Source organism: Bos mutus, chromosome 21, assembly GCF_027580195.1.
Source record: "Bos mutus isolate GX-2022 chromosome 21, NWIPB_WYAK_1.1, whole genome shotgun sequence".
NCBI lineage: Eukaryota > Metazoa > Chordata > Mammalia > Artiodactyla > Bovidae > Bos > Bos mutus.
Genome location: NC_091637.1, coordinates 33818992 through 33844409, shown reverse-complemented (window position 1 = coordinate 33844409; position 25418 = coordinate 33818992). Strand labels below are relative to the sequence as shown.

The window sequence follows — 25418 nt, the reverse complement described above, 5'->3', positions numbered from 1 at the left end:
AGCAAGAATACTAGAGTGGGTTACTATGCCCTTCTCCAGGGGATCTTCCTGACCCAGGGATCGAACCCAGTTCTCCTGCATTGCAGGCGGATTCTTTACCACTGAGCCACCAGGGAAGCCCCCAGTTTAGGTACTGCTGCTGCTGCTGCTCCTAAGTTGCTTCAGTCGTGTCCAACTCTGTGCGACCCCATAGACAGAAGTCCACCAGGCTTCCCCATCCCTGGGATTCTCCAGGCAAGAACACTGGAGTGGGTTGCCATTTCCGTCTCCAATGCATGAAAGTGAAAAGTGAAAGTGAAGTAGCTCAGTAGTGTCCGACTCTTTGAGACCTCATGGACTGCAGCCTACCAGACTCCTCCTCCATCCATGAGATTTTCCAGGCAAGAGTACTGCAGTGGGTTGCCATTGCCTTCTCCAAGTTTAGGTACTAAATCCCTCTAATTCAATAACATGTGGTCCAATTACTTATAGGATGAGCAATTTTTAAATTAGGTAAAAAATATTTCAGTTCAGTTCAGTCACTCAGTTGTGTCTGACTCTTTGCGACCCCATGAGTTGCAGCATGTCAGGCCTCCCTGTCCATCACCAACTCCTGGAGTTTACCCAAACTCATGTGCATCGAGTCGGTGATGCCATCCAGCCATCTCATCCTCTGTCGTCCCCTTCTCCTCCTGCCCCCAATCCCTCCCAGCATCAGGGTCTTTTCCAATGAGTCAACTCTTCACATGAGGTGGCCAAAGTATTGGAGTTTGAGCTTCAACATCAGTCCTTCCAATGAACACCCAGGACTGATCTCCTTTAGGATGGACTGGTTGGATCTCCTTGCAGTCCAGGGGACTCTCAAGAGTCTTCTCCAACACCACAGTTCAAAAGCATCAATTCTTTGGCACTTGGCTTTCTTCACAGTCCAACTCTCACATCCATACATGACCACAGGAAAAACCATAGCCTTGACTAGATGGACCTTTGTTGGCAAAGTGATGTCTCTGCTTTTGAATATGCTATCTAGGTTGGTCATAACTTTCCTTCCAAGGAGTAAGCGTCTTTTAATTTCATGGCTGCAATCACCATCTGCAGTGATTTTGGAGCCCAGAAAAATAAAGTCTGACACTGTTTCCACTGTTTCCCCATCTATTTGCCATGAAGTGATGGGACCAGATGCCATGATCTTCGTTTTCTGAATGTTGAGCTTTAAGCCAACTTTTTCACTCTCCTCTTTCACTTTCTTTTGAGTTCCTCTTCACTTTCTGCCATAAGGGTGGTGTCATCTGCATATCTGAGGTTATTGATATTTCTCCCAGAAATCTTGATTCCAGCTTGTGCTTCCTCCAGCCCAGCGTTTCCCATGATGTACTCTGCATATAAGTTAAATAAGCAGGGTGACAATATGCAGCTTTGACAAACTCCTTTTCCTATTTGGAACCAGTCTGTTGTTCCATGTCCAGTTCTAACTGTTGCTTCCTGACCTGCATACAAATTTCTCAAGAGGCAGATCAGGTGGTCTGGTATTCCCATCTCTTTCAGAATTTTCCACAGTTTATTGTGATCCACATAGTCAAAGGCTTTGGCATAGTCAATAAAGCAGAAATAGATGTTCTTCTGGAACTCTCTTCCTTATCCCATGATCCAGCGGATGTTGGCAATTTGATCTCTGGTTCCTCAGCCTTTTCTAAAACCAGCTTGAACATCTGAAAGTTCACAGTTCACGTATTGCTGAAGCCTGGCTTGGAGAATTTTGAGCATTACTTTACTAGCGTGTGAGATGTGTGGAATTGTGTGGTAGTTTGAGCATTCTTGGGCATTGCCTTTCTTTTGGGATTGGAATGAAAACTGACCTTTTCCAGTCTTGTGGCCAATGCTGAGTTTTCCAAATTTGCTGGTATATTGAGTGCAGCACTTTCACAACATCATCTTTCAGGATTTGAAATAGCTCAACTGGAATTCCATCACCTCCACTAGCTTTGTTCGTAGTGATTCTTTCTAAGGCCCACTTGACTTCACATTCCAGGATGTCTAGCTCTAGGTGAGTAATCACACTATCGTGATTATCTTGGTCATGAAAATCTTTTTTGTACAGTTCTTCTGTGTATTCTTGCCACCTCTTCTAAATATCTTCTGCTTCTGTTAGGTCCATACCATTTCTGTCCTTTACGAGCCCATCTTTGCATGAAATGTTCCCTTGGTATCTCTAATTTTCTTGAAGAGATCTCTAGTCTTTCCCATTCTGTTGTTTTCCTCTATTTCTTTTCACTGATCGCTGAGGAAGGCTTTCTTATCTCTCCTTGCTTTTCTTTGGAACTCTGCATTCAGATGCTTATATCTTTCCTTTTCTCCTTTGCTTTTCGCTTCTCCTCTTTTCACAGCTATTAGGTGATTAAATTGCTAAGTGGTCTGATTGTTTTGGAAAGAGATTCACTCACAAATGCACTCTTGAGCTTTTATTCTCCCTTGTTAAGTTGACCTGTGAGAGGAACACAAAGATTTAGGGGTCTGCTCGCTGCCTCCTCCTCAAGGAAGTCAGCACATCCTTGAGGTTAGGGTCCCTGGATTCATGCCTTTCCCCTGGTGGGATGGAGTGCGGAAATGGGCTGATGCTGGCTCAAAAAAACACATTTCCACATCTCTTCCCAATTCTGCACCCTGTGCTTCATGTTGGGAGCCTGAAATTGGTCATGGGGGGGCAAGGAAGTTGACAACTGCTACAGACCAGAGCTCCTTTTCTTCCTCAGAAAGCCACCAGTGCCTTCACTTAATGGCTCTGTCTCCAGCAAGCTACGGCTCCCAGGTGAGCTGAAATCAGAGCATTTGGTGGATTTATAGCATGTGCTCCAGGTCCTGGCTGTGAGCGCCCCAGGGGAAACTCAAAGTAGGATCCATGGGGGTGGTCAAGCGGGCAGCACGGGGTCTGTGTGGACTTGTTGGGGCCTGTCCCGGGGGTCTGCGCCTCTCCTCAAGGCAGTGTGGTCTGAAGGGAAGAGAACTCAGGCAAGGGAATCCAGGCCCAGCAAGGGAAGTAACTGGCCATGAGCCACCTGCAGTGTGGGGGTCAGGCACAGGCAGGTGTCCTGTGCTCTGGCTTTGGGGCCTCTCTTGTGCAGCTGCTCAGACTCAGAGTCCTAGAAGGGACTACTTTTTTATGGCGCTACTTCTTTGTGTTATTATTGGAGTATCATTGCTTCACAGTGTTGTGATAGTTTCTGTTTTACAACAGCATGAATCAGCTATGCATGCATGCGTGTTAAGTTGCTTCTGTCGTGTCCAGCCCTTTGCAAGCCCAATGGGTCGTAGCCTGCCAGGCTTCTCTGTTCATGGGCTTCTCTAGGCAAGAATACTGGAGTGGGTTTGCCATTTCCTCCTCCAGGGAATCTTCCCAACCCAGGGATCGAACCTGTGTCTCTTATGTCTCCTGCATTGGCAGGTGAGTTCCTTACCACTAGCGCCACCTAGGAATCAGCTGTAAGCACACATATGTCCTCTCCCTCTTGAGCCTCCCTCCCAGCCAGCCCCCTACCCCATTCCTCTAGGTCATCACAGAGCACAGATCTGAGCTCCCTGTGCTATGCAGCAGCCTCCCGCTACTATCTGCTTTACACGGGGTAGTGTATATATGTCACGTCTCCTCTCCCAATTTGCCCTCCCCTCCCTCCCCACCCCATGGTGCAACTTCTACGTAGAAAAGCGTCACTGTTATTTATAACTCTCCATGGCCTCCTCGGGAAGCTGCGCCCCGGTGCCTGGTGGGCCTCTGTGCTGCCCACCTTGAAGGATCTGGGTGGGCAAATGGGACCTAAGGGGGGAGAAGGGTGGAAAGAAATGCATCTCAAGTAGGGGTATGAGACCCTCTTCGAGGTCTACCACTCAAATCGTAGTACACTGAGCCTGGCTCTTTGAGTGAGTGAAATCTGAGGGAGGAGTCGGGGCAGAGCGGTTTGAGGAGAAGGGTGGGGACCAGCCCCATCGGTTACACAAGGAGGGGACAAAGTGGGTTGAGGAGGAGGGCAGAGGGGACAGAACCACAGACATGTGAGGGGAAGGCAGGAACTTCTCTCTCTATTCCTCTGGGAAGCAGACTGTATGGGAAAACCAAACCCAAGGCACACCAGAGCAAGTGCCTTGATGTCCCCTTGTGAGAAAGGAGAGGGATGTCCTGGCCCGTGAGGGGGCACGTTGAGGTCACACAACTCTAGGGGACAGGCCTAACCCCAACCCATCCAGGGGGTGTTTCAGTGCTTTGGAGCTGAGCTGCACTGATGTTAGTCTATGGACCCTCACACCCCCTAGCTAGAATGGCTCATGGAGCAATATCACGTACGTGGAGAAGAGAATCTGAAAGGCCTGGCAGATCCTCCTTGGCAAGCCCTGTTTTCTGTCCTACCAGCCCTGATAAAGTCGGGACTTCCCTTCATGAAGAGATCCCAACTAGCTATGGTTCCATACAAAGCTGGCCACAGAGACCCAACTCTGAGGGCGAGGAGCCAGGTCAGGCAGCTGGCACCTCATTCCCATCCATTCTCTCTCTCTCTCTCTCTCTCTCTCTCTCTCTCTCTCTCTCCCCTCCAAGCCAATCTTGTTCCTCACTCCCCATCAGCTAACAGCTAAATAAAGCCCCTTATTCCTTGAATCCCAGAAGCCACCACTCTATCTACCAACATTCATTTCTCAGTCATTCCAGCCTCATGCCAGCTGCTGCTCCTGGAATTTCACTGACTGCTCTCAAGCCCGTTTTTTTTTTTTTTTTTTTTTGCTGGGGTAGTGGGGAGGTAGAGGCCAGGGGGATGTCTGCATGTAAGGAAATCACAAGTTTGAGAGGGCAGCTTTAGGTGCGAAACTGACATAGACTTTGGAATCAGAGAGACAAGGGTTCAAATCTTACCTTCACCACTTCCTAGCTGTGTGACCTCAGGCAAGTTCCTTAACCTCCCTGAGCTGCCTCATCCTCATCTGTATCACGAGACTAATATCGCCTGGCTTACATGACTGTTGGGACTGGCCAACCAGGATAATAGGTGCAGAGCTTCTAGCCAAGACCTGGTACAGACAGAGAGCTGGATAACTGTTCTTTCCCCTCCCTTCATGCAGTCCTTCTCGGCCTGTCCCATGATACTGCCCAGAAAATGATGTTACTGGATTCTGTAAAATCAGTGGCTTGCTATGGACAGAGTATCTGTCCCTATGCCCTGACTTTGGACTTCCTCTTGGACACAGGGAGAACCAGATGTGCACACGCACACACACGCACAGGAAGGCATGTGCACATTTATCAGCTCTGCGTAGAGGCACACAGAGGACAGGCTGACTGAGGCAAGAGGAACAGGCAGGGACCATGCCGTAAGCACCCCCTGCCAACCCTCCTCTCTGCTCTCCCCTCCTGAGCCAGGCCTCGGCTTTGGATGTGTGAAGAGGCTTTGGCGCCCTCTGCTGACAACAGCGATGCCTGCAGCCTACATCTAGCTCAGTTCAGTTCAGTCACTCAGTCGTGTCACTCTTTGCGACCCCATGGACTGCAGCATGCCAGGCTTCCCTGTCCATCACCAATTCCAGAAGCTTACTGAAATGCACGTCCATCGAGTCGGTGATGCCATCCAACCATCTCATCCTCTGTCATCCCCTTTCTCCTCCTGCCTTCAATCTTTCCCAGCAAGAGGGTCTTTTCCAGTGAGTCAGTGACTAGAGCCTGAGTAATAAGCCCTGGGTGCCTGGGGAAACTCCCCTCCCTCTAGTGCAGGAACAGGGAAAAAAGGAAGGGAAGAGAAAGGAGATGAGGGACAAAATAAGAAGGGAGGAATGGAGCCTGGTTCCATTCTGTCCTCAAAACCATCAGGATGGAGGATCCGGCTCTGTAGCCCCTCCATCAACCACAGCAGCTGCTCACAGCCATCCCCTCTTCAGATGCTCATCATGACCTCCTGGAGACCTCTTGGTGACACAGCCAGTCCCCAGGAAGCTTCTCATGCCCTGGTTGTGATGCCTGAAGGCCTACATGACAGAACGATATCCCAGGCCTGGAAGACTTTACTACTTTCTCTGGAAATGCCACATCCCAGACCTTCAGTCTTAGAGACAGGACAGCTGAATGGTAAAAACTTGTGGACTTGGAAGCCAGACAGACCTGGGCGGAGGGCCAGGATTGGCCTCCACTAGCCACAGGGCCTTGGGTTCCTAACCTTTCACACTTAACCTCTGCCTCCTCGACCTCAATATAGATGGAAATAATACAGCTGCTCTGAGGATTCATTGAAAATCCATACAGAGCACAGCCCAGGGCCTGGCACATAGTAAGTAGGCAATAAATGCCAGCTATTATGATTTCTGCGGAGAAGGCAATGGCAACCCATTCCAGTACTCTTGCCTGGACAATCCCATGGGCAGAGGAGCCTGGTAGGCTGCAGTCCATGGGGTCGCGAAGAGTCGAACATGACTGAGCGACTTCACTTTCACTTTTCACTTTCATACATTGGAGAAGGAAATGGCAACCCACTCCAGTGTTCTTGCCTGGAGAATCCCAGGGACGGCGGAGCCTGGTGGGCTGCCGTCTATGGGATCGCACAGAATCGAACACGACTGAAGAGACTTAGCAGCAGCAGCAGCATTATGATTTCTGAGGTTGCTTCCCTTGCCATGGGTTTCATGAGGGCTAAAGGCCACACTACCATCAGAACCACGGCAGCTTGCATGGCAACCTGGCAGGTGGAGGGATGGTGTGGTCGTCAGAACCCCCTCCTTACAGAAGACATGTTGTTAGTCTGAGTTCCACTGGGAACACCAGTTGTGACTGGCTGACAGCACCGATCCTCTTTCTCCCAGGAGGGCCCTTCCCTGCTCCTCTGTGGAGCTGCCCTCCCGGCCAGACTGACTGTCCACTGTCCTGACCTGGCCAGTGAGGTCATCCTCTGGGATTTTAGATTTGGGCCACCAAGAGTTGGTTCTCCAGGCAGAGTCTCCATGTTACAATGCTTGGAAGCTGTGAGTGGCCATATTTTCTGTCTTTTGGACCAAAAGTATGTACAGCGAGAGGAAAGAATGGGGCTGACCTACAGCAGGAAGCAAAAAATGAGAACTGGGAGAGGGCTGATTTTGGCTGTCACTCATGCCCACCTATGTCACCTCCCCTCCCCCAGCTCAGCTATTGGACTCCATGAGATGCTCCAGGATCCCCCCTATAAAGCCCCACTTCTGCAGAAGCGAGCATGAGTTGTACTTTCTGTCCCCAAAATCAAAAGGACAAAGACCTGCTCCTTGACCCCTCGGTCCCGTGCCAATGGCTTTCCCTCTTCATCTGCACTCACAGAAGCTCCCATGCCCCACCTCTATACATTCCCCACCCCCAAAATGTTCCAAAGCTGTTTTTTCCCCTCTTTTGCTTTTAAGAAAGGGTTTTTCAAGTGTAGCACATTCATTGCAGAGTCTCAATCTGTTGGAGTATAAACATGAAATTGTCTTCTAACAACCAACCCCTCCCCCCACCCCTCACCCAGCTGTGTCCTGTCGAAAGCCCATGTCCCACTGGGTGGCAGGGCTCTTAATGACATTTGGCTGCACCACCCATGATCGTCTATTGGAACAGTCTCGTTTCTGCAGTTAACACTCAGACCTCTTCGCCTCCTCCAGCAGAGTTGAGATCTCAGCTGCATGGCCCAGGGTGAAGGGGAATCTGGCCCTGCACCCAGCCTCCTCCGCCCTCTTCTGGAGATCTCTGAGACTGGGGGGCCAGGAGAGGGGTGTGGAAGCAAGTCTCACAAGCCTATCCTCTCCTGGCTGGATTGTCACTGCTTCTCTGGCTACTCGACCCATCCTCTGTTCAAAGAAAGCCGAGTCCCTCCGGAAGGCCTGTGAATTCCTTGAAGCCTGTGAGTGAGGCCCTCCTGGGCGAGGCAGCAGCAGCAGCACTCAGTTTGAGCTCAGCTGCCTCCCTCTGTGCTCTCTCCCCACCCCGCCATCTGTCTCTTATTTCCCCTTCCCCTCCTCAGGCGGCCAGAGGTTCATCACAGAGCCCACAGACAAAGCAGACACCCACCTGGGGATGACATGCTGGTCTCACCTTACAAGAGATTTCCTGTGGCCCTGGGAAGGAAAAGCACCCCTCCCCATCTCCCCCACAAGAGGGAAGAGCAGACCCTCTGCCACATGCACTGCACTCCCCACATGGTAAATGACTCTCCCCCATGCAAGCTCCTCTTCCAGTCATTGTGGGCAGCCGTGGTGCTGATGAGAGAAGAGCCAGTCCAGCCCCCTTGCAAGCCCTGCAGAGGGGAGATGCTGTGAGCTCCTGGACGCTCACTGGAGGCTCTGTGAATGTAGGCACGTGGGTTCCTGGTGTCTTTCATACTCAGTTTTGGGTCTTAGCTGCATCCAGGACAGGACAAGTCCCACACAGCATCCAGGTATGCTGGCACAGGGCTCTCCTTCCTCCAGGAGCCCAGCTCTTGGATATATATAGAAGGGAAAGCTCAATAAATAAACATATTAAATTTTTTTAACATTGTATTTATTTTAATTTTTGGTTGCATTGGGTCTTAGCTGTGGCCTGTGGGATCCTTCCTTGTATGCCTGGGCCTCTCTCTACTTGTGGTGCATGGGCTGAGCTGCCCCACTGCATGTGAGATTTTAGTTCCCTTAGCAAGGATTGAACTCGTGTCCTCTGCACTGGAAGGCAGCTGCTTCTTTTTTTTTTAATTGAAGGATCACTGCTTTACAGAATGTTGTTTTCTGTCAAACCTCAACATGAATCAGCTATGGTGGCAGTTTAGTCACTAAGTTGTGCCAACTCTTGTGAACCCATGGACTGCAGCCTGCCAGGTTCCTCTGTCCATGGGATTCTCCAGGCAAGAATACTGGAGTGGGTTGCCATTTTCTTCTCCAGAGGATCTTCCCAACCCAAGGATCGAACCCAGTTCTCCTGCATTGCAGGCAGATGCTTTACCAGCTGAGCAACAAGGGAAGCCCTGAGTCAGCTATAGGTATACATATATCCCCTTCCTCTTGAACCTCTCCCATCTCCCTCCCCATCCCACCCCTCTAGGTTGATACAGAGCCCCTGTTTGAGTTTCCTGAGCCATACAGCAAATTCCTGTTGACTATCTATTTTACATATGGTAATATAAGTTGCCATGTTACTCTTTCCATACATCTCACCCTCTCCTCCCCTCTCCCCATGTCCATAAGTCTATTCTCTATGACTGTTTCGCCACTGCTGCCCTGTAAATAAATTCTTCAGTACCATCTTTCTAGATTTCATATATATGTGTTAGTATACAATTTTTATCTTTCTCTTTCTGACTTACTTCACTCTGTATCATAGGCTCTAGGTTCATCCACCTCATTAGAACTGACTCAAATGCATTTCTTTCTATGGTTGAGTAGTATTCCATTGTGTATATGTACCACAACATCTTTATCCATTCATCTGTTGATGGACATCTAGGTTGCTTCCATGTTCTAGCTATTGTAAATAGTGCTGCAATGAACATTGGGGTACATGTGTCTTTTTCAATTTTGGTTTCCTCAGGGTACATACCTAGGAGTAGGATTGCTGGGTCATATGGTGGTTTTATTCCTAGTTTTAAAGGAATCTCCACACCATCTGGAAGGCAGATTCTTAACCACTAGACCACCAGGGAAGTCCCCTTAAATTTTTTTTTTTTATGAAAAATAAAATAAAATAAGGGCAAGCCCTGAGTCAGCCTGGAAGCCAAGGAAAGCACATTTCCATGGCAGGAATGCTGGGGATCTGCGGAAAACATGCCCCATCGGGATTGAAGTGAGATCCCTCAAGGGCTGGTTCACAACACCAGTTTCTGAGAAAGGTAAACTTCCTTCGAGAGAAATAAGTAGATGAGATCCTGACAGTGTTTGTCAACTGCCCCTGAATTGGAGAGCAGGTGGTGGGACGTGGGGCTTGCCGAGAATATGTCATTCAGAAGCTCTTTCGGGGCTGTAGATTAATAGCGTTTGGGAAGAGCTGACTGGAAGGCTTTGGGGTGCATGTGGTTGCTAGGCCAAGTATATAACTGGGAGGAAGCTCCTCCCTAAATCAGTTTCACCCTGATACCACATTTCCTCTTCCTTGACAGAGTGAGCTCAAGTCTTGTGAAGGCTGCATCAATTACCTAGTGGATGAGCCTGGCATATCGCTGGAGCCTGGCATATCGCTGGCCCCTGGTGCAGACAGAAGATTCCCCACTGGGTCACTGCCAATTCCCACTCCTTCCCCCTAACTAGATCCCTGAGCTGGTAATAGCCTTTGGAAGGCTCTACTTGAGTAGAGAAAGAACAGGACAAATACACAGATACACACACACATACACACACCCTACAGCCAGTGAGACCTGCAAGTCAACTCTGGACATGAGTGGGGGCACATAATGACAAAGATAATTTGTGTTCACAGCCAGTTGGTGACATGAGTTGGCATTAACCAGTCCTTCAGCCTAAAAGATGACAGGACCTGGAATAATATCCAGGTGAATGGTGAGCTATGCCAAAGCCTTTGACTGTGTGGATCACAATAAACTGTGGAAAATTCTGAAAGAGATGGGAATACCAGACCACCTGACCTGCCTCTTGAGAAATCTCTATGCAGGTCCGGAAGCAACAGAACTGGACATGGAACAACAGACTGGTTCCAAATAGGAAAAGGAGTTTGTCAAGGCTGTATATTGTCACCCTGCTTATTTAACTTATATGCAGAGTACATCATGAGAAACGCTGGACTGGAAGAAGCACAAGCTGGAATCAAGATTGCCGGGAGAAATATCAATAACCTCAGATATGCAGATGACACCACCCTTATGGCAGAAAGTGAAGAGGAACTCAAAAGCCTCTTGATGAAAGTGAAAGTGGAGAGTGAAAAAGTTGGCTTAAAGCTCAACATTCAGAAAACGAAGATCATGGCATCCGGTCCCATCACTTCATGGGAAATAGATGGGGAAACAGTGGAAACAGTGTCAGACTTTATTTTTTGGGGCTCCAAAATCACTGCAGATGGTGACTGCAGCCATGAGATTAAAAGACGCTTACTCCTTGGAAGGAAAGTTATGACCAACTAGATAGCATATTCAAAAGCAGAAACATTACTTTGCCAACAAAAGTCCGTCTAGTCAAGGCTATGGTTTTTCCAATGGTCATGTATGGATGTGAGAGTTGGACTGTGAAGAAGGCTGAGCGCCAAAGAATTGATGCTTTTGAACTGTGGTATTGGAGAAGATACTTGAGAGTCCCTTGGACTGCAAGGAGATCCAACCAGTCCATTCTGAAGGAGAACTGCCCTGGGATTTCTTTGGAGGGAATGATACTGAAGCTGAAACTCCAGTACTTTGGCCACCTCATGCGAAGAGTTGACTCATTGGAAAAGACTCTGATGCTGGGAAGGATTGGGGGTAGGAGGAGAAGGGGACGACAGAGGATGAGATGGCTGGATGGCATCACTGACTCGATGGACGTGAGTCTGAGTGAACTCCGGGAGTTGGTGATGGACAGAGAGGCCTGGCGTGCTGCAATTCATGGGGTCGCAAAGAGTCGGACACGACTGAGCAACTGAACTGAACTGAACTGAATGGTGAGCTAAAAAGAATCCAATTCTTCCCCTCTTATTTGGGGGAAAATAATAAGATTTAACAAAACACTGATTTTCTTAAGGAGGAGTAAAAGCAAACACACACCCACATGCACACACATACACTTGCAAACACACAGAGTCTTTGAAAAGATTCTGTATCATGAAGGGAAAGAACAAGTCCTTCAAAGGGCAGAGAAAAACCATTCCTTTGAAGATGATTTATCGCAGATACACAAATAACTTTCAGACCACATCTGCTTTGTATGCACTTCATGTAATCAAAACACAAACTCTAAGAAAGGACAGCTGAAATACAAATGGGAAGAATGAAATGCGATGGCTGCTGGCTGAGAGGCAGGTGGGAGTCATAGGCAAACCATACAGGAGAGAGAGAAAGAATGAAAAGAAAAGGCTGTAAAGAGACTACAAAGGCAGCAGCCGATTTAAAATTATATTATGATGGTAATGGACAGAACCGAAACTACAGAAGACTGAATCTGTAAATGCGGACACAGACCTAAGTCCTCTGAGAAGGCTGAGGAAAAGCCCAAAGGAATAAAAACAAAGGGGGAGACCACAGTAGACATAGAGGTCCAAAGAAGAAACCGAGCAAATGAAATAAAAGCAAGAATCAAAAAAGAAGATGATACTCCTGATGGGAAGCCTGAGCTTAAACATTTAAAAGATTCCTTTTGATATAAGTCAAATAATTAAAAAAAAAAAAAAAAACTTAGAAATACCATGCAGGATTTTGTCCATTTTAAGGGTAAAGAAATAATTCTATGGGGCTTCCCTGGTGGCTCAGCAGTAAAGAATCTGCCTGTCAATGCAGGTGACGCGGTTTGACAGGACGCAGATTCGATCCCTGGGTCAAGAAGATCCCCCAGGGAAGGAAATGGCAACCAACTCCAGGATTCTTGCCTGGAGAACGTCATGGAGCCTGGCAGGCTACAGTCCATGGGATCACAAAGAGTTGGACACAACTTAGCAGCTGAACAACAGCAACAAAGCAATCTTGTAAGCACCCATACAGAGGGGAATGCGGGAGAAACATCTGTAACACTCGGGAAACACGTTTAACTGGAAGAGGAACTCCATTCCATGGAATGTTGAGAAGTACTTACGCTACCAACCAGGGTTCTTGGCCTTCCCCAGTCAACAGAAATTGACTAGAGGCCAGACAAGAAATTCAGACAAAGCTTTTTGGGGGCCCTGGCTGCAACAAATGAGATCAAGAACAAACAAGTGAAAAAAAAAAAAAAAAGAACAAACAAGTGTCCCTTGTTCGCTTGCTCCATAAAGCAGGGTGCCGATTTGTTCCTTATACAGAATGAGGGTGGGGTCAGGCCAGAGGCGTGGCTTAGGTGTTTCACCCACTCCTTTGATGATGGCGAGCGCAGTGGGCATGCGCAATACCCTATTTTTCCTCCTGACACACCGTTTTTGCCCCAGGTTCTTCAAAGATGGCAGTTGGGTTTTTGGTCTCTTTGTATCTTTTGTCCAGAATTTGTTCCAACTGCATATGCATGCAGTTATTTTTAGTTCCGTACAGTTTCTTCATATTGTGTTGCTTGAGGATGTGTGTCCAGCTGCAAGCACTGAAGCACTGCAGCAGACGGTCCCGTGCCCCAGCTATGCTGCAGAAAAAAGCTTCTGCCATAAAATTGACTTGGGAGATGCAGAGAGAAGTGCAGCAAGATCCTATACTGAGGCTTTCTCAGGGCTTCGAAAGCATTTGTGAAATCAGTAATGTTAGCGAGCACAGTTTTCCAAGTTTATTTAGCAATGAAACCCTTTTCCACTGACTGAGTGGAAAGACGGGTGCTCCATGGAACACACTTTGGAAACCATGCTTCTACAGAATTTTGCGAGATTGCAGCTGTGACCTAAAATTCCCATCATCTGCCAGGGGCCCTCATGCATGAAGACAACAGAAAGAAACTTTCCTGTACTCCAGAACTTAGGATATGTGCCATGTGTAATGTTTCATGGGGAAAAATATTCAGGGATGCACTCTTAGCAGGCAAAGATGAATCAAAATAAGCAAGATCATAGTAAACAACAAAAATCAGTACTAGGAAGTTGTTGTATAGAGGTGGAAGTGAATATTAAAACCCTGTCAGGCATATGATTATGTTAGTCTCCGTCAGAGTCTGGTCACGAGACAGAAACCGCAGCAGAAACCACATCCTTGCCTGTCTGGTCCCAAGCCTCAGGGGGCTGACCCCACAAACTGCCCGGGCAGTAGCAGTGTCTCCAACCTCAGCACTTGCCTGGACCTGTTCTCCCAGGTGTCAGCTCTAGGTTCCTCCCTCGTCCCTGCAGCCCTGGGACTGGTCTCCGGGTGCCTCACTGTCCCTCGTTTGTCCCCTTCGCCTTATCCACACGTCCACAGGGACTCCTTTCATTAAAGTCTCTCTATTTAGGGATTCTCCGGTGGTCCAGGAGCTCAGCGTCTGCATTCCCGATGCAGGGGGCCCAGGTCTGACCCCCGGCTGGGGAACTAGATCTTACAAGCTGCAACTAACACATGCGGCAACGAGGGTCGAAGATCCTGAGTGTCACCACTAAGACCTGGGGCAGACAAATGAATAAATATTTTAAAAGTAAAAAAAAATAATAATAATAAAGACTCTCTGTTTAAACCATTTGGCAGTGGGGAGAATGTTTCTTGCCAGGACCCTGACTCACACACTTCCCAACTCTTTATAAAGCTGGAATAACCCTAACACTAAAACCTGACCAATGGCACAAAGAAAAACACAACGAACGAATGAGCCATTCACGAGTCTCTTTCATATAGATGTAAAGTCCTAATAAAAATTTAATCAGATTAAAGTCCAAACCCAGTCCAACAACATATTAAAACAATGTGTCCAGTGTTTTTACCTTAAGCATCTTTGCCACAGAAATCTTTGCCAAAAGCGTTTTCTGCTGCAAACATTTTTGCCCTGTAACTAAAGGGCTGTGAGGCAATTTTGTGAGAAAGATCAAATAACTGGTTTGACAGTTTGGGGTTTGACAGCTTGGTTTCCGCTGGCTGAAGTGTGTTAGCGTTTCTTCCAGTTAGCAATGTTATTGATGGCTTTATGGAGCTGACAGCAGACAATGATTTCCCCAAGAGTTGGTTTCTGATTTTGAAACACACTACCCTGGAGGAGAAAGAGGCCTTCCAGGCACAGTTGAGCCCACTCTTCCCACACACGTCTGGAGTGACAATCAATGGACACGTGGCGTTACACCAAGAATTAATGACAGTGCAGAGGCCTTCACAGCTCACCACAGAGCTCATCCCAGGATTGGGGACCAGATGCCTCATCCAGCGAAGGAAGAAATTCTAGCCTGAAAGAAAAAGAGTGATGCCAGCTGAGAAGACAAGTCACCGAGTAAACGCATAAAATACTATGAATGGAAGACCTGGAAGACAGCTGCAGATAGGTCCAATCCACAAGATAAAGTCAGTTCTTTGTGTAGCATGTCTATGAATCTACACGTATTTTAAATGTCTTCAAATATTTTGTATTTTAAAATACAGTCTTTTAGATTTCATTCTTCATGTTTCTGTCCTTCTTAATGTTCCTCTTAAACTTTTATGGCAAAACTGTCCTATGGCCAGCTAGTTATGTGATGTAAATGTTTGTGTCAAAGATGTCTTGGCAAAGATACTTACAGTGAAAGTATCTAGAGCTATGAAAAGAATACACCATGAGCAAACACTCCTGGAATGCACGGATAACGCTATATCAAAACTGCAGGAAACTGATTAACTACGGCGATAGGTCAAAGGAGGAAAAAAAATCATTTTACACACTGAATAGATACTTGGTAAATTTCAATATCCATTCCTGGTTTTCTTTCAAAAAACTCTAGTGAACTAGAGATGGAAGTATATTTGTTTCACATGGTAAAAAATACTAGCTCTCAAACCCACAGCCAACACCAAGTCAGTGAAATACAAAAAGCATTCTCATCAAATATGTGAACAAGATAAAGATTTCTACTGTCTCGTTATTCAACACTAAGTATTATAAAAATTCTAGCTACTGCAATTTGAAAAAATAAGATTAAATTATAATTATTTGCAAATAGTACTCAGAAAAACTAGGAAAAGGAATACAAAATTATCAGAATAGAAGAGTTTAGTAAAGTAGCCAGTTATAAAATAACTACAGAAAAGTTAATATTTTTTCTACTTCCTGATACTTACCAGAAAACATTAAGCAAAAATTAAATAAATAAAGATGTTGCATTAGTTATCCATTGCTGCATGACAACTTACCCCCAAAGCACAGTGGTTTAAAACAACAGAATTTATTATCTCAAGTTTCTGTGGGCCAGGAATCTGTGGGTGGCTGAGCTGAGTTCTCTGCCTCTGAGTGCCTCACAAAGCTATAATCAAGTAGTTAGCCAAGGCTGCGGTCTCATCTGAAGGTTCAAGTAGGTATGCTCACTCACATGGCTGTTGGGCTGAGGGTCTCAGGCCCTTGCCACATGGGCTTCCCATAAGGCAGCTCGAAACGTAGCAGCTGGTTTTGTTAGAGAAGGCAAGTGAGAGAGCCTGAGAGGGAAAGAGAGCTCCAGCAAGACAGAAGTCACAATTCTCCACAATCTAATCTCAGAAGTAACATCCCATCACTTTTCCAGATTCTAGTCACTAGAAGCAAGTCATTAGGTCCAATCCACACATAAAGGGTGGGGATTATACAAGGAAGTGACTACCAGGGATCATTGAGAACCATTTCAGAAGCTGCCAACTACAGATGTCATTGCCACGTTTCATTAAAGATGCACCAGACACATATATTCATCTATAAAACTTAACTGTAGAACAACAATTTAAAAAGACCTTAATAATAGAAAGATACACCATCTTCCTGAATGGAAACACTCAGTGTTGCAAAGAAGTTATTTACCACTACATTAATCTATAAATTTAATCCAATTCCAATTTCCAGAGGGACATTTTGTTTTATATTTAACTTGGAAAAAAAAATCTAGAGTTCACCTAAATGACAAGCACTAAGAATAATTTTTGGCAGTCCAGTGGTTAAAATACCCATGCTTCCATTACAGGGGCTATGGGTTCAATCCCTGGTCAGGAAGCTAAGATACTGCACTCTACAAGCCATGGCCAATAAATAAATAAATGAGATTTGTATTCTCAGTTAATAACCATTATTTAAAAGTTACAACTATTAAAATAAGGTAATCTCAATGTAAAAATGATCTGATAAGTCAATGGTACAGAATAAAAAGCACAATCAAACAGAAAACTATTCAGTATATGATAAAATGGCCTTTCAGATCACTAGGAATTCATTTATGGATTAATTTATCATTCATATTAAAATGATAGTGGCTTAATTTGTTTTAAAGTTGTTTCCTTACCTCTCACCAGATACAAAAATAAAATAGAGTTAAATATAAAGGTGAAATTAAAGTATAAAATCTTGAAATGTAATTGAAAATGTATGCATTCTTGGTGAAAGCAAAGGTCATATAACAATAAAGTCTGGGATCATAACAGAAAAATCGAATAATTTGACAGCTTAAAACTGAAGCACTTCAATATATCAGGAAAGTATAAAAACTACAGATGCAAATGACAAACTTCAAAAATTACCTGCACCCTATATGACAAAAAAAGTGATATATGAAAAGACGCTAAATATACTACATCTTATAAATCAATACTAAGCAGATGAATGTTACAACAGAAAATAGTCAAAGAATATAGAAATTCACCATTCATTCATTTGTTCAACTAATATTTATTGGGTGACTCAAAGGTCACAGAGTCAGCCCAAAGATGCACCCCTCCTCAGGACTAGCCACTCCCACTAGAGCGTGAGCTCTTTGGGGATCCCCCAGCCAACACAGGGCTTCCATTCAGCAGGCACCCAGGGAACACGCTGACTGAATGAGTGGACACATAAGGGAATAATTCAGAGAAACAGGTGAGGTGGAGTAAGGGAGATATAAAAGAATAGAAACAATGAGTAGAGACTGTAAGCCACTGAAATGGAGGGAGACAGAGAAAGTGAATGAATGAATGAAAACAGGGATATTCTGAAAAAAGGAAAAAAAAATAAAGGTAAAGAAACCCAGAAAGACCCAAATGGAAGTTAAAGATATACAGGCAGGAAAACAAAAGCAGAGAGAGAGACAGAGAGAGAAAAAGCTTTCCCTTAGCCTTGTTTAGTGGTCGTGTTCGACTCTTTGGGACTCCACAGACTGTAGCACCAGGCTCCTCTGTCCATGGGATTTCCCCGGCAAGAACACTGGAGTGGGTTGCCATTTCCTACTCCTGGAGGATCTTCCCTTAGCCTTGCCAGGCTGCTATTAGAACCCCTGGGTTCCTGCCTCAGGAACCTCCCTGTTCCCTCCCACTTCTCCAGGGTTTGCCAGGCTGCAGCCCAAGGGACTGGCCTCCTGCTTGGTCTTGCCAGTTCTCGCCTTTGGGCAGGGAACTCTGTGACCTCCTCCTCCCCACAGCACGCTGGCTGAGAGCCACCCCAACTCGAACCTTAACACCAGGGGCTGTCCTATCCAACAGGCTCCAACCAACAACTTCAGCAAAATCCTTCCACCCAAGGACGGCCTCAGGGAGGAGACCCCTCTCCATCCCTGTGATCATGATATTCCCTGACCCTGCCAGCTCTGGATCCTGGGATGGAGTGGGGGCCGGGGGTGGGGGGCAACGTGGGCAGGGAATGTTACCATTTAGCCAGACCCAGAGCCCTGCCCACCCCTCAGGACGGGGAGAAAGTCTGGAAGTGGAGAAGCTGGCTGGGCTGGGGGCCAAGGGGATCCGGGGATCGCGGAGGCTTCCTGCCTCACAGAGCTTTGCCTGGGTGACCAGACCCATGTATCTGCGCTGGTATTTCCAATTCCCTGGGGAGCATGCAAGCAGGAGCCCCAGAGAGCTAGGAGGAAAAGCAGAGTGGGAGGTGGCCAGAGCCACTGAATTCCCCTGGGTCCTAGAGAAGGGTGGGTTCCTTCCCTCCCCCCCCACCTCCCCATTTGTCCTTCCAAAAGGCTCTGACCTCACCTCCCCCATTTCTGGGCTTCTCCAGAGTTCCAGCGATGAAGAGAGGCACTTCCAAACCAAAGGGCCCCGGCCCCTCCTGCGGGCCCCTCCACGGCTACCTTGGCTCTGGGGACCTCCGAAGCCCCCCTGCCTCCCCCACCATTGCACCAGATGTGGCTGTAGGGGAAGGGTGGGTGCAGGGCCCAGCTGGCAGTGGTCACTTGGTGGTCCTCTTGCTGCAGAGTCAGCACATTCTATGCCAGCTTGCCAGGCCTCCTCACTCAGCACTTCCTCGGCCCAATTTCTAGAAGCAGCAGCAGGGGCCTGCGCAGTTCACTGCCAGCTGGGCTGGGGCTTCCACCCCCAGGTCCGCACAAACCCCATCAAGAACCTTTGCCAGGGGCCTAGGCTCAGCAGCCAGGGATCTCAGTGGGTGGATAAGGACCAGTCCCATTCCAGGTGGGGGACAGAAGGCAGGGACACCCGGAGTTTGCCTCATCCTTTCCCCACAACCATAGAAACATTCTGACCCACAGTGGGCCTCCTGGTCCTTTCCTCTGCAAAGCAGTAAGGCATCCCACGGCTCATATCCTTTCTCGGCTTCCCAAACCCTCTGCGGTTGGGTCTGAGGCCTCCTCACTCCCTCCAGATTTTCCAGAGCCTGGAGTTCCAGCACAGGATCAAAAGACACTGGCTGTGTCCCATGGGAAGCCCAGGGGAGGAGCAGCCCCGTCCAGAACATTAGATTCTTAACAAAGTCACACACTACCAACAAGCTCTTGCAGCCCTATACCCCAGCCCTCCAAGAACACTTGTGCCTGGTTCCTATTGCCAGGGACTGGCAACAAGCCTCAACCACAGGGCTAGGTCTTAAAACTGTGGGTGTGAACCCAGCCCCTAGGAACAGGGCCTGGTGAGGAGCTGCCTGCCACCCGCCCCTCACCTCCAGATGGCTCAGGCCCAGCCTGGTGACTCGAAGCCCTCATTTGACCCCAGCTCTGCATCCTTTGCTGCCTGTCTGGGGTCTCTCTCAGACCCCGGCTCTGCTGCTTCCAATCAAAGGATGTCAGGACACCTCCAGCTACTCAGGCAAGGCCTTGTCCTGTGTGTGCAGAGGGGGAACCACCTAGGCTCCTCTGGGCTCAGAGATCCAAGAGGGTCTTATCAGCCACTTTGGGAGACGCAGATTGGAAGAGAGAAGGAGGGCAAGGAAGGGAGTGGAGAGGAGGAGAGGACCGGCCCCAGGAGTGTGCCCTGGGCTGGGTATAAGAAAAGGATGCAGAAGACAGATGAAAAAGATGAAAGGCACAGAGAAAATGGGGAAGGGGGGAACACCCTGGGGGTGAAGCCCTCCCCTCTCTCATCAGTCCAGAGGGAAAATAAAAAAATAGTGGCCACATGCCTGGCACTGTGCTGGGTAGGTACTCTTCATAATCCTTTTATTTCATCCTCCCAAATATACCACGAGAAAGGTATTATTACTCCCAAGTTACAGCTGAAGACTTTGAAGCTCTGAGAGCTTAACGGGCTTCCCTGGGGAGTGTCTGGGGGCCAGGCCAGGACCCCAGGTCTCCAGTCTCAGCAGAGATGGCTGGCAGGGCTACAATCCTGGCCCCAGGAGCTTGTGCAGAGGCCCAAGCTATGTTCAGAGCAGAGTTTATTCAAACAGAGCCTAACAGGAAACTTGGCTCCTCTGACTCACTCTGATTCGACCTTATTAAGAAAAAAGAAAGAGGAGCAGGAGCCAGCACTGGGTAGGGTTTCACGCCAAAAGCTGGCTCCCAGGCGGAGGCCGGCTGAGCACAATGGCCTGTGCCCCGAACTCCCCACAGCTCCAAAGTCCCGAGGCAGCCCTGTCCCCCTGCCTGGCTCAAGAAGAAGGGTCCGGCCTTCTCCGCTCTGCCAGTGGGGCTCCTGTACCATACAGCCATCCTCTCTCCTCCCTCTGTTCCTCTCTTCCCTTCCCCTCCCTGCCCAGGGGTACCCTGGGGCCTGTTTCCACTGCTCCTCCTCCTCCTCTCCTGGCGCTGCTGCCCATCTGGCTGTCGGGAGGGCCCTACAGGACCCCAGGGATTCCAAGCAGCTGAGGCCAGCACTGCAGGGGGGCAGGCTGGAGGGAGGGAAGGCTTAACCCTCCCAGTCCCGGCCCTCAGCATCTGGCTCGTGGTCCTGCACCAAATGGGTTGCCCTTTGCAGGAGTCCTGTTTTAGAGACTGAGATCAAACCCCACATGAGGGAGCAGAGGGGCTGGTGTTGAGCAGTCGCTGGCTGGACTAGGAGGGCAGACGGATGCCCTGAGTCACCAGAACCAAGCCTCATCTTGAAGCACAGCGTGATGGGGGAATACATGCAGGCTGGATGAGGAAGCAGGGGCCCACGGTCTCTGAGGAATGTCCACTCTGGCTGTCTCCTACCAAAGTGGTCTCCATGCGTTTCCAAAGTAGGAGGGGAATCTGGAGAGACCAAGTTAAGGGCAGGTTCTTCCTCCTGGATGTATAGGCCCAAGAAGGGGATTTCTGCCCTCCAGTTCCCACGACCAAGGTTGGAGAAGGCAGCCTGGGGGAGGCATTCAGAGACATTTCTTAGACTCCAAGGTGTTCAAACTTCTAAGGCCCCTCCTATTTCTGCCGAGAGAACAGAGAACCTGCCAAAGCCCTCTTGGAGACCATCTGGTCTAATCCTCCACTGATCGGATGTGGTGACTGAATCAGAACAGGGGAAAGACTTGCCCAAGTTCATCCAGCAACTTAACCACAGCAACTGGAGTAGGCCCATTCTCTCAAATCCTCTTTTCTGTTGCTCCATGCAAACAGCACATGGTGCCTCCCAATGACTCCCAGCCCACATCAAAGACAGCCCCTGAATTTCACTTTATCCAGGTGCTCACTCAGGCTATTTCTAGGCCATGCGGACTTCAGAGATGCATGACAGAAGCCACACATGACGGGCAGGAAATTGATCTCTCCCATGTTTTCACAAGTTCTGTTCAGCAGGAAGGCAAACTTCCATTCTACAGACCAGGAGAGTAAGGCCCAGGGCTGTGCCAAGAGGGAAAAGGCAGAAGCTGCATCTTCTTTGTGCTCAGACCCAATGAAGGAAGATGCACCTGATGACCTGAATTAGAGTGGCTCAGCCTCTCCCCACAGGAGGGTGGGATTCAGCATATCCCCCTAGAAGGCCCACCAACAAAGAGGAAGTCTCAGTACTGCTTTGGAGACTAGCAGCCCAGGTGTCCTGGGCAGAGGCTGGAGTGGACAAGAGTCAGGGGCTCATTAAAGCCTAGATAAGAAACCAGGATGCTGGGACCAAAGCAAAAAGAAACGGCCAGAGTGGTGCTGACACCTCTGCCCTGTTATGCCTGCCAGGACCCCACTCACCAGGCCTGAGTCCCCAGAGGCCTCCTTCCTACTCCCTATTTCATTCCCTTGCTCAGAGGCAGGTCTGCGGCTTGGCTGGGAGCTCCAGGGACTGAGGGAGCGAGCGCAGCAGCTGTGGGACAGACCACATAGCTAAAACCCGGCGGGCCATAGGGCCCCGCGGAGGAGGCCCCAGCAGGCGGACCAGGCTGCCCGAAAAGCCTCCCGAAGCTCCCAGCCTGTTGCTTATTCATTCAGAGTGGGAAAGCGCCAGCCCAGCGCGGCCAGCCACAGCCGGGCTGGCCATGTAAGGCCCCCAGGCGGCCCTGCCTGCCCGGTGCCCTACAGAGAGCCTCGTGCAGCCCTGGGCACCGCCCCTGCCCTGCCCTGACCCCCTTGGCCTCGAAATGCTGTCATCGGAGGAGCCGTCCCGCTCGGGACAAGGCCAGGATGGACAAAGCTAGAGCTGGGGCGGGAAAGGAGCCGTCCTGTCCTCGAGGCCGTGGGAAGAGAAGCACGCACGGGGGGCCACTCCTGAGAGCCTCTCGGTCCACCAGGCCTCAGCAGAGGGGCCACCATGGCTCTGGCCCTAACTGGCTGGCAGCTGGTGTGGGGCGCCTGCGTCTGCGTCCTGGTGCACGGGCAGCAGGCGCCGCCAGGGCAGGGCTCGGACCCGGGACGCTGGCGGCAGCTGATCCAGTGGGAGAACAACGGGCAGGTGTACAGCCTGCTCAACTCGGGCGCGGAGTACGTGCCGCCGGGGCCTCAGGGCTCCGAGGCTAATTCCCGGGTGCTGCTGGCGGGCGCGCCCCAGGCCCCTCCGCGGCGCAGCCAGGGGGGCCTCCGGCGTCGGCAGGCCCCGTCCCTGCCCCTGCCCGGGCGCGTCGGCTCGGACACAGTGCGCGGCCAGGCGCGGCACCCCTTCGGCTTCGGCCAGGTGCCCGACAACTGGCGCGAGGTGGCCGTCGGGGACAGCACGGGCATGGCCCGGGCCCGCACCTCCGTCTCCCAGCAACGGCACGGGGGCTCCGCCTCCTCGGTCTCGGCCTCTGCCTCTGCCTTCGCCAGCACCTACCGCCAGCCGTCCTTCCCGCAGCCGCAGTTCCCCTACCCGCAGGCGCCCTTCGTCAGCCAGTACGAGACGTACGACCCCTCGACGCGGACCTACGACCAGGGCTACGTGTACTACCGCAGCGCGGGCGGCGGCCTGGGCGCGGCGGCCGTGGCCTCGGCGGGGGTCGTCTACCCCTTCCAGCCGCGGGCGCGCTACGAGGAGTACGGAGGTGGCGGCGGCGAGGAGCAGCCCGAGTACCCGCCGCAGGGCTTCTATCCGGCCGCCCCGGAGAGGCCGTACGCGCCGCAGCCCGCCGACGGCCTGGACCGGCGCTACTCGCACAGCCTGTACCACGAGGGCACCGCGGGCCTCGAGCCGGCCTACCCCGACCCGGGCCCCGACGCTGCGCAGCCCAACGGCGGCGGGGGCGGCGGCACGTACGGCGGCGGCGGGGGCGACCCCCGCCTCGGCTGGTACCCACCCTATGGCAACATGCCGCCCGAGGCCTACAGCCCGCCGCGGGTCGTGGAGCCGCAGCCCCCCTTCCGCGTGCTGGAGCCTCCCTACCTGCCGGTGCGCAGCTCCGACGCGCCCCCGCCGGGCTCCGAGCGCAACGGCGCGCAGCAGGGCCGCCTGAGCGTGGGCAGCGTGTACCGGCCCAACCAGAACGGTCGAGGTGAGTCCGTCCAGGCGCCCGGGGCTTCGTCCATCCTTTACAGAATGCCTCCCCCGCCTGCTAAGTCAAGACCCCCACCCTGGCCCCCATCGGCAGCCCAAGTGCTTCCCAGGCCTTCGCCACCGTCCACACATCCCCATGGCGCCAGGATTTGGCCAGGCAGGCCAAGGCTCTGACCTGGGGGGTAGGGGACGGAGGGGCTGGATAGGCTTTGGAAAGAGACGCTTGGGTCATCTGAGGACACATAAAGGAGCCCCTCTCCCCGCCTCTCCCTTGTTCCCACTGGGGCACGTCCTCCTCTCTTGGAGGTGCCCCTCTGCCAGCCTCACAGGGTGAAACACGGAGCATCCGGGTTAGAAAGGCCTCGGGAACACCTCCGGAGGTGTGACAAGTTCCCGGTCACTGGGCATAGGTGGGCTTGGCGTGAACGAACAAGAGGTTAGAAGAGAGGGTCTGGCCTGACAGGAGAGCAGATTGGACCTCCCGGGGTTCCTTCGCGGGACCCTGCCAGGCCCGGACTACAGAGGCACTGGCCTGGGCACCAGAAAACTTAGTAATCTACTTAAGTAATATTTCAGTGCATTTTTAGATCAAAAGTCATGCCGAAAAAAGATGAACAAAATATCAAATTTTGAAATAGAATCAGTAATGGTGCCATGCCAAACTGTATTCAAGCCAGGGAAAAACTGAAAATTAGCAATAGCAATCTGTCTTTATATGAAATTTTGATATTTTCTTCATCAGATTTCTTTTTTTTGCAGTACTGCTTATTTTTGTAAAATATTGCCTCAAATATTACTTCCCTTAGTTACTGAGATCTTAGATGCCCTCTTAAGTTTTGCACCCCAGGCTGGGATGCAAAAGTCCCTGGAGGCAGTTGTGGACAGGGATGGGGGGGAGGTTGAAGATATGACCTGGTCTCGGGAAAGCTGTCTGCACACTGGAAGAGGCGGCCTTCCTTCTTCAGATGGGCAGCTCCACACATGCTGTTCTAAGGCAGGCTACCTTGGCTAGGGCCCATGAGTGGTCTGGCCAGGGCTGAACGGCCATTGACCTAACCTCTGCCCTCCTAGAACTCCCTTCCCTGCTTCTGTCTCTGCAAGTCTGCAGTCAGCTCTGGTCAAGGTTTTCCATTCAAACTCCAATGTGTGTGCATTCCACGTCAGCCTTGCCTCTTTCAGGTTGCAATTAATATTCCTGATTCTTTACTTCTGCTTCTCTGCTCCACACCAGGGTGGCTGTGCCAGGCCCACCAGGTGAGGGCTAAGCCCTGAGGGGCTCAGGGACACAGATACTGCATCTCCAGCCTTTGTTCCTCTGCCTCTGTCCACATGGGGATGCATCCTTGTCTCCAGCCATACTGACCTTGGGTGAGAGGCTGCTGCTGGGTTGCAGGGGTGGGGACTCTTGACTCTCTGTGGGCTGCTGGAGCCCAAGGCTAGGGGAGGGATGTGTCCCTAATGGTAGTACTCGCTCCCTCACATTCAGGGGCTTCCCAGGTGGTACTAGTGGTAAAGAACCTGCCTGCCAATGCAGTAGACGTAAGAGATGCGGGTTCAGTCCTTGGGTCGGGAAGGTCCCCTGGAGGAGGGCATGGCAACCCATTCCAGTATTCTTGCCTGGAGAATCCCATGGACACAGAGCCTGGTGGGCTACAGTCCATAGCGTTGCAGAGTCAGACACGACTAAATCGACTTAGCTTCAGCTCTCCCTCACATTCAAAGCATAGCCTTCAACTTGGGATGCTG

General features: G+C 50.2%; 1 protein-coding gene and 1 long non-coding RNA gene across 2 annotated transcripts in view; one reads left to right on the top strand and one right to left on the bottom strand.

The window, feature by feature from the left end:
- Positions 1-1526: 1526 nt before the first annotated feature.
- Positions 1527-25418, bottom strand: part of LOC138984420 (uncharacterized) — a 27545-nt gene continuing 3653 nt past the window's right edge. Inside the window, exons 2-3 of the long non-coding RNA XR_011461691.1 lie at positions 14444-14896; positions 1527-2461 (exon numbers count right to left, since the gene is read on the bottom strand). This is a non-coding gene — a long non-coding RNA (uncharacterized lncRNA). The remainder of the gene's footprint in view (positions 2462-14443; positions 14897-25418) is intronic.
- The window catches only part of LOXL1 (lysyl oxidase like 1), a 24486-nt gene continuing 21208 nt past the window's right edge, over positions 22141-25418 (top strand). The window contains exon 1 of the mRNA XM_070358656.1: positions 22141-23670. Coding sequence (XP_070214757.1) covers positions 22518-23670 — 1153 coding nt within the window. The 5' untranslated portion in view covers positions 22141-22517. The remainder of the gene's footprint in view (positions 23671-25418) is intronic.